At 36.6% G+C, this 12133-nt stretch overlaps 1 protein-coding gene across 1 annotated transcript; it reads right to left on the reverse strand.

Moving 5' to 3' along the window:
* Positions 1 to 4482: 4482 nt before the first annotated feature.
* Positions 4483 to 11853, reverse strand: LOC140168098 (follistatin-A-like). Its single transcript, XM_072191405.1, has 3 exons — positions 11486 to 11853; positions 7478 to 7774; positions 4483 to 7041 (listed from the first exon to the last, which is right to left on the reverse strand). The coding sequence occupies exons 1-3, from the start codon at positions 11679 to 11681 to the stop codon at positions 6869 to 6871; spliced, it is 666 nt and encodes a 221-aa protein (XP_072047506.1). The 5' UTR covers positions 11682 to 11853; the 3' UTR covers positions 4483 to 6868.
* Positions 11854 to 12133: the final 280 nt, after the last annotated feature.

Consider the following 12133-nt stretch of genomic DNA (forward strand, 5'->3'; position numbering starts at 1 on the left):
GCCAAGTCATGGAACCTTTAATGTGTTTGAAGAGCATAATTAATATCCATGGTTAAACAAACAACCATGAACAAGATCTTGTTCTGTTTAATACATGTACTGCTCTGTGGTTTAGGTTGTGCAAATTACCAGTTTCGTTTGATTTTGTTTACTTGCGTTTTTTTAATCTCCATGTGTTATTCAACCTTTTTATGTTCACTCAGCATGCAGGAGAATTTTAGATGTGCTATAAAGAACATTGTAGGCTTTACAAAAGCAAAACTTTAATGATAATTATAATGAGTAGTAGAAACGAGATGCAGGGTATCTTAATATTTTAATGACATTATCAATCAAAGTTTTTTCCTCCATCCCCTATACACAAAACCCAATGGCATATAAATATTTAAATTCCTCATCAAATTTATAATATGCTAATTAATCACATCCCGTGAATAATAAAATAATAAAACAATAAAATGGATGCTATTTGATATTACCATAGTTTGCATAACATCAGAGAAGATGAGCTCATCTTCACATGTATTTTGATTGAACATCTGCATTTTGTTCCATTCAAAGAACAGTAGTTTTAGCTAGTACGATATTGGATTCATATAGGCCTATCCTCAGATGTTATCAACTCAGACAATCCATAGAGACGAATTCGTCTGACAATTGGTTTGTAATGGAACATTTTCCAAATGCAAAACATGTAAAAAAACTCAATGTCCGGATTTTTTAGACGGGGAGCATCATTTAATATAAATCATTTTAATAATAGTAATACCGGTAATATGCACTTCTTGATTTATGCTTTTGGATTTTTAAATGTATATTTAGAGTCCCTCTTTCAAATTTTATATTTATGTGTAATCTCGCTATATCATAATTTGCTGATACTTTGGTCAAAATGTACATTAAAATGATCAGAAAAAAACTATTAATGTCAAAATTTCTGTTTTGGTGTCATGTTATTTATTGTATTTTTGGGGACAAAAAAGAAAAACCCACCCTATTCTACGGGCGGACCTTTCAACTTCAAGTATAGGGTCGGGTGTTTTTTGTACTTGTATTTCTAGAGAGGCTATCTTGAAATTACCCTAAAATATCACCAAAATCTGAAGAATTTTTAATACCAACATATTTTCTATGATTTAAGCAAAATAAATGTTTGTTTTTTTAATTCTCAAAACACAAATTCCGGGTTGGTTGGCCCCGTAGAGAAGGGTTTTTTCGTAGCCTTTGATACTATTTTTTTTTTTAATTTGCAACATTTTATAAAACTTAACAAAATATTAACAAAAACTGATGCTAAACTTAAAATGTGTATCCATCATTGAAAATCAATCAATTCCGGAAATTAAACCTGTTATTAAAACCCCAAGCCACGATGCATGGGTTGATTTGTTTTTAATACACAGAATAATATTTTCCCTCAGTTTATTAATACGGTAGCTACCCAAATCTGCTAAAATAAAGCACACAGTAAATTTGGAAACAGATAACACTTTGTACTGCATGGATGAAGTGTGTGTGCACTATCCATCTATGTGTGCAATGTCCCATGAACAAACAATTACGTAATAGTATTGACTTTTGTTGAACTTGTGAAAGGTCAGTCCAGAGAGTTTCTCTGCTCGTATTAAATTACTGTTTAGTGGTAATTTTCGCGTACAGTTATTGTCGCGATTTGGAGTTACAGAGACATTTTTGCAATTGTTATTTTCGCGATGCTTAGTTTTGCCCTATACTTGCAATACATTATTATATATATTCGCGAGGTGTTAATTTCGTGGATGGAACTGCATTCGCGAAAGCCGCAAAAATAAACCCCTCGCGAAGTGTGCTTGCTTTTTGTGAACTTGTTTTCATTAACTTAGGATAGTGCTATTGCTTTAAACTGTTTCTTTACTCAATGAAACTCTCATTAATTGAGTAAAGAAACAGCTTATTTTCAGGGCAACCATTTTCTTGGGGGTGACTTCATTTGGAATCTACACCCCTGTGTGAGAGACTAAAGTAATGTCTTCCATACAGGGTGTATGTCTTTCAACTGGAATAGCCTAAAATGTGTATATCATATACCTGGTATATGGCCGGATTTACCTTTTGATGGTCCTGTGGGCAAGGCAACATGATTGTCGCAGATCTACTCACTCAAATGGCTTTACCGAGATGTGCGCAAAGCGCGGCAATTTGGTCTAAAATAGGCCAAAAGGGAGATGCAAATTGTAAATTTTGTCACAACATATCTGTCAACTGAGCAGGGGAGGGGTCTGATTCGCCACCCTGCGACTTGTTTTCCGTCAAGTTGGTGTACCCTCTTTTTCTTTCCTACTATTAATAATTAGGGCTTACTCAACAAGAACTGAAGAATGTTGGTTGTCATGGTCACTTGGGCTGTCAATCATGATGATTATAACTACTAGTGCCACCAACTTGTGGGGGGAGAAAACGCCCCCAACATACATTATGCACATACATAATGACAAATTGCATTAACCTGGAAGAGAATGGAATTCCTGATATCTATTTGCACAAAAGGCTGGAATTCAAATTACTAACAAAACCATCTGGAATTCCAGCACCTCAATGGACAAAAATATGGATTATTTTATTGACCAGAGGCAAAAAAGTCTGGAAATCCAACCAAGGATAAACACAATAAACCTGGAATTCCAAAACCCTCTATGCCTTCAGACTAACAAAATGGTGGAAAAATCTGGAAATTTTGCGCCAAGCTTAGGCAAAATAGGCTGGAATTTGGAACAGCATAAGTAGAATAGGCTGGAATTCCGAGCCCCAAAGACCACAAAAAAATCTGGATTTCCGTTGCCCTCTATAGGGGGGGTGCATGTTTTATCTGGAATAGCCCAATATCAATAGTAGATAGCTACTTCATCAACACCAGTATCAGTAGTAGATAGCTACTTCGTCATTACCAATATCAGCAGTAGATATACTTCGTCAATACCAGTATCAGCAGTAAACAGCAACTTCAGCAACACCAGTATCAGTAGTAGATAGCTACTTCATCAACACCAGTATCAGTAGTAGATAGCTACTTAATCAATATCAGTATCAGCAGTGGAAAGCTACTTCATCCATACCAATATCAATAGTAGATATCTACTTCATCAACACCAGTTTCAGCAGTAAACATCAACTTCATCAATACCAGTATCAGTAGTAGTTTAGCTACTCAACGCCAGTATCAGCAGTAGAGAGCTACTTCACCAATATATAGTCCGACCTTTTTTTCTAAGTTACCAGACTAAACTCATTTCACACTATGATCACTATCTCACACGGCGCAAGAAATACGAATCGCGAAGTCCAGTAACCGCACCGCCCAAATCGGGAGGGGCGGTTAGTGGATTTTTGTGGTTAATCTTTCTTGAGCGATCAGAATCAGAGTATAGTTGGTAACTAAGAAACAAAAACAGGTCCTACTCGTCGGACTACCAATACCTGTATCAGCAGTAGATATAGCTACTTCATCAATACCAGTATCAGCAGTTGATAGCTACTTCATCAATACCAGTATCAGCAGTAGATATAGCTACTTCATCAATACCAGTATCAGCAGTTGATAACTACTTCCATCAATACCAATATCAGCAGTTGATAGCTACTTCATCAATACCAGTATCAGCAGTAGATGGGTACTTCATCAATACCAATATCAGCAGTTGATAGCTACTTCATCAATACCAGTATCAGCAGTAGATATAGCTACTTCATCAATACCAGTATCAGCGGTTGATAGCTACTTCATCAATACCAGTATCAGCACTAAGCAAAACAAAGGTTCGTTGTCTGTGTGGCAGGTCACACGGGAACAAGTGAACACGGAACAAGGGCACACGCCACAAGGGACAGCCTATGGATACGGGGCCTTAGGGCCAGCCAACCTTGGTCTAGTCAACCTTGGGCTGGTCATCCTCAGGGCTAGCAAAACCTTAGGGCTAGCAAACCTTAGGACCAGCCAACCTTAGGGATTAGCCAACCTTAAGACTAGCCAACCTTCAAATACTGAGCGCATGCATCTAAACAATGAATAGCGTCGCTTTCAGTTTTTATGGACCTGTTCAGAAATTTGCTTGGTGAAAGTATGGACAATTTTGTGTGGAATATTTTGTGTGGAAGATTTCTGCCACAGGGGGAGTATGAATTTCAAATGGAATTAACACATTAGAAGATCCATTTGAAACACACTCTCCCTCAGGGGAAGATCATGGTTCAATTTTTCTCAGGTGTATGAAATTCAAATGGAGCTGCCTTAATGCGCTCATTCCATTTGGAATTCATACTCCCCTGTGGAAGATATTTCCAAAATCCTCCACGGGGTAGTGTGGATTTTAAATGGAATAGCCCAATGTACTCGCAAAAATAGAAATGGCAAATATAATAATTATTACATTATGTTCACTATTCCGTAATGAAATTCTACAAAGACACGATACGGTGTAAATCACACGTACAAATAACGTATACTACTTATTATCAAAAAGGTAACAAAACATTTATTGACATTTTATCCTGAGATTAAAACTGACATTAAATGTATACTATAAAATGTTAATATTTAAAACAACAGCAATCTTTAACAGTATTACAAATATGACAAACAGTTCGTTTTTGCCTTAATTATGTAATATATAGTTAAATCCTGCTGAAGAATAAAATTGTAAAAATGCAAGTGACTTGATCAAGGGGAATGAGTCACAGTTCGGCAATTTTCAATTAGAAGTTTTTTACATCATTTTCTGGCAGTTTATGATTTTATGAATGCTACATTTTGATGCAAACCCCATCAAAATTGGACATCTGGTTACCAAGTTATAGGCAATTTATCAGTGGCTGAAAACAATATAAAACAAAAGAATTTGAACACTGTTTTTGCCGGGTTTTTTTTGCCAATAAAAAAAAAAAAACAATATTAGCGACATCCGACTCATTCCTCTTGATCATAGTTTATCAAAGAATGATTTACATCAATGAAGTTAAAAAATCTACATGTACGACAGAGACCAATAAAGTAGGCCTATACATTCTAAAAAATAATACATGATAAGTTAATGCTATATTCCCTTTCGTTTGCATTAATGGTTATACCCTGTATCAAAAACAATACAATGTATTAGTAGTCCTTCTAGACGGACAGTATCCACACCGGCCGACGTACTATATCCATGCCAGCCGACGGATTATATCCACGCCGTCAAGCCTGACGTCGTGATTAGTCGTTGGGGGTTGCGTGGCCCTTCTGGCAGGACTATAATATATCAGTGATATAGACTTAAATTTCAAAGGGATATTCCAGTTGAAATTGATGCACACCCAATGGAAGACATGATATTAATCTCCCACTCAGAGGTGTAGATTTCAAATGGAGTCACCCATTCAGGTAACCCCATTTGAACTTCACACTCCCTGTGTGGGAGATTAAGGTTATGTCTTCCATACGGGGTGTAATGAATTTCAACTGGAATATCAGCTAATAGCCCCAATGTCTTCACTGCAAAAACAAGTGTTTTTATTTAAACACCATATTGTGTTTATTTAGAGCAACACTTAATAAACACATAATTCATGTTAATGGTTCTAACACTAATGTTAATGGTTCTAACACTAATGTTAATGGTTCTAACACTAATGTTAATGGTTCTAACACTAATGTTAATGGTTCTAACACTAATGTTCATAAATTAACACTTGCTGTTATATTACAAACATTAGTGTTTGTAATATAACACCAAGTGTTAATTTATGAACATTAGTGTTAGAACCATTAACATTAGTGTTAGAACCATTAACATGAATTATGTGTTTATTAAGTGTTGCTCTAAATAAACACAATATGGTGTTTAAATAAAACACTTGTTTTTGCAGTATTTGAAGTGCAATCTAGAGACAGTGACATTATCCTGCTATATTTATCGAGATTAATTTTTACCACATAAAGTATTTGGCGGCCTATAGCCCGATTAGACCATTATTAAAATACTTAAAATCTGTTTAATTCAATTCTTATTGTTATAGATTTTACAATTTACATTATGGAATTTCCCCGCATTGCTCACTATATTCATGATTAAAAAAGTATCAACTCTTTTTTTACAAATTCAGATATCTCGAATAATGACTTAAAACTTTAAAAATGTCATTAGGATTGCATAATGTATTTACTGTAAAAGGAAAAGAATGTTCCAATGATTCAAAGCACCATAATTCAAAAAGTTTTCTCTCAACATTTTACAAAGTTCCGACCCTGACACTTTTGATGATCAGGATTGCATATCGGCAATATTATAGACAGTTAGGATATCACACCACCAAATAAATCCCCATAGAGATATATGTACTAATTTCGCAAGAGCAACTCAGTTCTTAGCGACAGCTATGATGGTTGAAATTAGCCATAGCCTGATCCCTCTGACTGGGAAAAAATATAGGTTGACTGTCATTATTTTTTACGACTGACCCTCGAAGTCTATGATGTCTGAGAATTACCTAATTTACCTGCAAAATCATGCCAGTGTTTCTGTACAGAAACGACTGCTTAAAATCATTAAAAATACCCAATCTCTCCCATCTGTGGTAGGCCTACACTTGCAAGATTTGATATTACTAATCATGACCAATCCAAATTTAGCCAAAGTTATGCAATTTTTGCTCATTTTAAATTTAATACTTGAGAAATGGATTCAGGGCGCACGACCGTACTATAATACTATTTGGTGGTGTGAAATCTTTGGACAGGCTCTGTAAATACGCCACACAAAAAGTTGTTATGTTGAGAGTTTTTAAAACACTAGTAAATATACCTTAAAATAACTTTCTAAAAATCAGATCATTTATATATAGTTTGCTATAAAGGCATTTATAGGCACGCTCCTTCGGAAGCCACAGCGAGATCCATATTATTAGTGATACACGCAATAAGTTCCAGTACACAATCAGATTCGTAGGTCATGCCGTCGCTACCACATACTTGTTGCAGAGGGTACTCGGTGGTGTTGGCGGGACAGGATGCGGTACATACTGGGCCTTCATCTGTATACACATGAATTGAAAGGGAAACAGTGGGGTAAGTAAAAGTGTCATAAAGAAACACGATATTGGAAGAAATACATTATTAATTATTATTAAATTTTTACATGAACAAAACATTTATGTAGCCCCAAAATGAACATGATATAAAAAGTATAGATAAATATTATGGGCCATCCTTCTTTGGGTGAAGCTAATTAGGTCCGATTTCTCGAAGCTTGGCTAGTGGTCAGGCTTCGTAAGCTAGTATGGTAGCCCTACCAATGCGGATCCATTTTATTGACTTATCTATCTAGGTAATGTGATGTGAAATTTTAAGCACATCAGACTAATTGGGCATGGCATAAGCCAAATGGCTTTAGGAAGCCTGACCACTAGCCATGCTTTGAGAAACCGGCCCTTATAGGCCACCTTCTTATGATTTAGGTTTTTAATCTACCTGTAACTGGTTCCATAGTTGCGTCAATAATGTCAACACATTCTTTAGGTAATCTTCTGCGGTGTTTCTTTCCTTCCTTTCCTGGCTTTCTGTGACCGTTTGGTTTTGATGGTCGGCCATCTGCACCTTCGCAGGGTCCTGAAGAGGCGACCTCTACGTCAGCAGATGCCTTTCCCTTACATTGGTCTTTCATCAGGAAACATTCAGAGCGATAGGTCTGTCCGTCTGTGCCACATACGTAGGTGTCTCGTGATGGCTTCTCGCATGTCAGGTTTTCACATACTGGGTCTAACACTTCTGAAATGATTAACAAAACGGAATGTCGTGATGAGTTTGGCAGGTGGCCGAATCCGGAGAACAGGGGATCAGAGCTTTCGCTCAAGAAGGCAGCATATCAATTTGTTTATCGATGGTCATCGTCGACCGTGCTGCGCTGCGCTGCACCGTTAGCTAACCCTGTAAACTAACAGTTTTCAGCACGGGCTTTCGTTCAAGAGGGCAGCATATAAATTTGTTTATCGATGATCTGATCATAGTCGACCACACCACTCCACGCCATACATAAATACAAAAGTTTGGCAGGGACGGGGTTCGAACTCACGGCGCACCGCTTTGGATACTCTATGAGCCTAGCGCCTTAGACCGCTCGGCCACTTGTCTTGTTGGTATCCATTTGAAACTTATTTGAACATATAATCGCAACTTCAACATAGGCCTACCACGTGGCAAGCAAAGGCAGAAAATGTGCCATGTTTTGGAATTTTATTTGCCTAAAACATTAATGTGTATTAATAGCGCTCAATTGTTGTTAACTGCGTGTTCTACATATAGAAATCCGACAATAAATGGGCATCTACATGGACATTATATCGATTTTGACTCGCCGGACACGTGCGCTCGTACATCGTATATACATATGTGTGTCGGTATGATACCATAGTGGAACCTACCATTTGTCTTGTATACACGTTCGATGTTTTTATCATCTATATAAAAATTCCACATTAGACCTTTTTTTCAGGAAATAAAACTTAAAAGATTAGATTACCATAAAAACGAAAAACAGTAATCTTTGGCGGGGTCTAATGTAATTTTTATATTGAATTTTCAACGTTTTTTCTATCCTTATTCTTGCTAAATTAAAAAATATTTTGGCGTATATAAAATTGAAATAAAATTCTCCGCTTCTTAAACGACATCAAATGTGCCACAATAAAAGTATATCTGTGATATTTTAATTCTTCTACACACTCGCAATGCAGTTTTTGCCAAAGCTCACTACCATTCGTAAGATGCTGTGAACTACCAAATCACAACAGTTTAAAATAATTAATAACCTTAATAACATTATGTTAGAATGTTTCGTATAAAGTTTTCAAAAATGTTTTCTAAACATTATCAAAACGTTTTATATCCTTTATATAATCCGATATTTAAACGTTTTTCTTTAAATCGTTTTGCGTTTGCTGGGCCCGGTTGCTGGGAAGCCACCCTCCCTCCCTTCTCGGAACGAAGCGTAACCGCATTATACTGCTATATGAGAGAAATAACAGTTATAAATGCATTTGACCGGGGCATTTGATACATTATGAAAGCAATGATACTTCACACCGTCACATGACACCCCTTTAATATAAGCTTGCAATCTGAAGTCGCATAAATCACGGTGTCCTGGATTTGGTAAATGTGCACTACTAGTACCACGTACTATATAAGCTTATATACTTGCTATATTTTAGAAATGCTTTCAAGCACTGGTACAGACTTGACATTTAGTATGGAATATTTTTTCGAAAAATATCAAGACTGGTCTGGAAGGGGTTTGCATAAACACCACGGATAAATATTAATTGGGGTGTGTCGGGAGATGGTGTAAAATAGTTGTTTGATAGAAAATGTGCTTTACATGAGTTAACATTATGGTTCTCATAATTAAACGAATTTGCCTAAAATGGCGGATTTAGGGAGGCTGAATTTGAGCTTTGTGGTGCACACAATTCCGGACTTTATGCAACATTGTTCTGTTATTATCAAATGTATAGGGGTTTAAGGTGATATTTCCTAAACTTCGTCAGCAGTTGGCATTAATCACAGTTGAAATACACTTGCAATGTATCAATTTTTTGAACACGGGAGGAGCTTAAAATATGGCTTTTAAATGTTATAAACTTAAGGTACAAATTAACTGCGCGGATTCTTGGTTGTCCAATGAACTCTCGCTCTTTCTTTGTGTACAGTAAGTTTATAACATTTGGCCCCAGGGGGCCATTCAAAATGTCTGAGTGCGCACCACTTTTCAGAGCCATATTTTTAAAGCTCCTCCCACTTTCAAAACTGGTAGATTACAAATGCATTTCAGTTCTGACGAACACTTATTGGTATTTAGGTTCAGTCAATATCACCTCAAACCTCAATAAATTTGATAATATCAGAATAATGTTGCTCAAATTCAGAAATTATGTAGCCGATAATCGGGCGTTACCCTGATCGGAACCGACTGTAACGAGTTACGGTCTTATATCATGGATCATCTGCCCGCCATTATACCAGATGAACCACGGGGAGAGCTGAGATTTTTTTTATCCTGCGGGGAATTGAACCCGGGACCTCTAGCACAAAATTACGCCATTTTGGATGTCAATGGGAAATACACACATGGCCGAATGAATCATTGTCTGTCCAATTAACTAAGACACCCAGTTTTTGTTACTTATTTGAAAAAATATCCACTTTCAAAGGAAGTCATGAAAGAAAAGTGTTAACATTCGCTGAGACCTAACGGAATTTTTGTGTTTCCAAAGCATTGAGTGAGAGTTTATCAGAAATTCTATTGAAATTGGAAGGTTTTTCTCAACACTTTAAAAATAATCCGGTAGAAGTTGGGTACCACTATTTTGGAAGGTCTCATTATACAGATTTGTAGGTATTGTGATTTTGGATAGTGAATGGATGAATAGTAAATTAATTATACTCCTCACCAAAAACATTTTATAAAAATGAAAAATATAATTCAGTTCATAAAATGCAGACAGTGTTTCTAATTGGCATATTTATTCTTAGTGTATTGATCCCAGCTGTTCCTGACCAATTACAACAATTCGGCGCGTTATTTTAATCTTGTTCTGTGCATGCTTTTGGCTTGGCCCAATTCCAAGAAAATACAAATTGTATGCCCTATGAATGTTCTGATGTTATTGGGGAGGAGTATAATTCACAATACACTCCAGACGCATAGTAACTTGCCCTATCATTTGTTATAATGCACTAACTGAAATGATTGATTGGCTCCAAACAAAGGATTAGAACCGGTGTCCTTCACCGAAATCATGGCACAGTGCAGTCCATTCAATCAAATATTGTCATCAACCTATTTGATCGTAGTGTATTTGTTATGCATGTGAGACGACCTCTCGCGGTAGATTGCAAACATGCTTTTGTTGAATGCATTTGAGTAGACCGCCATTATTGTGAATTAGTAAAAGGATCAAAGGAAAAAGGGTGGCATCACTGATCAATATGCATGATTACAATGTTCAAACACCCCTTACTGTAAATAGATTATCCCATCAAAAGTTTCAAGTCATTAGGAATATTCGGCTGGACCCAGATATCTTGCTGTAAATCGGTCAAAATTGAATAAAAGTAGACAAGGAAGAATATTTTTCATCGCTTTACTAATAATTTCTGTTAGGTCTGACCGTCTTTAGCAACTTTTCTTTCATGACTTTTTGCTAAAGTAAAAACTTTTCGAAATATATCCTAAAAACCGGGTGTCTAAGTTATTTGGACAGACAATAGCAGCGACAGAGGTGTCATCAAATTTGGAATAGCGAACAAAATTCAATTCGCGTCATATTGTTCCATTTGATTACTCGCAACATCTAAATTCTAAATAAAAGCAAATAAAAGCCCAAGTTCTATAATTCTTTAAAAGAATAACCATTTTCACACAAATATCTACTATAGAAATCCCCCTTAAAGCAGAAATGCACCTTTTAAAATTCTTACCTGGGGTTTGTCCACGGCCTTGTTTGTTAGGTCTTCCTCTACCTCCCCTCTTATCCCCTTTACCACCATGTCTACCGCCCGCTGCCTCTCCCTGTCCTCCAGCTCCTCCATGTCGACTACCTTTCTTTCCGCCAGGTTTTGCTGTAGCTAACACCACACACAATCCCAGCACTAAAAGCACCACATAAACCTTCATGATGGTTGAATTTCTTGATGTATTATCCAAAGCCCCTGTTATCTCAATTTATGGTGTGAAATCACAACGTGTCGCAGTGAGTGGTGTGCAGGAGATAGATAGTGAATAACAAGAAATTTGTGTCGGCTATTATCTCTGCTATCTGGTTGCAACCGGATTCTTTACTTCTCGTCGGGTATACAATGAGCGGAAGTGACGACAGCGGGGTCTTGGTTTATTCCAAATGTGCGCCTGCGCGTGTATGTTTCTAATGTACATTTATGTATGTAAAGTGTGTCCCAATAAAAACAGAACCCTTATTGCGCCCACCTTTTCTCCCATTCTGACAATTTAATCAAATATATTTGGTTTGTAAAGAAACCTTTTGTTAGCTTTAATAAACCAAAAAGAAATATTTCTATCGGCTTTCAACTTTTGAAAATAATTATGCTCTTTTAAGGGATCTAGAATGA

Source organism: Amphiura filiformis, chromosome 13 (assembly GCF_039555335.1).
Source record: "Amphiura filiformis chromosome 13, Afil_fr2py, whole genome shotgun sequence".
Classification (NCBI taxonomy): domain Eukaryota; kingdom Metazoa; phylum Echinodermata; class Ophiuroidea; order Amphilepidida; family Amphiuridae; genus Amphiura; species Amphiura filiformis.

Excerpts from the sequence above, each read along its gene's own strand:
- LOC140168098 (XM_072191405.1), bottom strand. The coding sequence starts at position 11,681 with ATGAAGGTTTATGTGGTGCTTTTAGTGCTGGGATTGTGTGTGGTGTTA. Across the intron at positions 7,775-11,485 it reads AGGCCGTGGACAAACCCCAG|AAGTGTTAGACCCAGTATGT; the intron begins GTAAGAATTTTA and ends TAATCATTTCAG. Across the intron at positions 7,042-7,477 it reads AACTATGGAACCAGTTACAG|ATGAAGGCCCAGTATGTACC; the intron begins GTAGATTAAAAA and ends ATGTGTATACAG.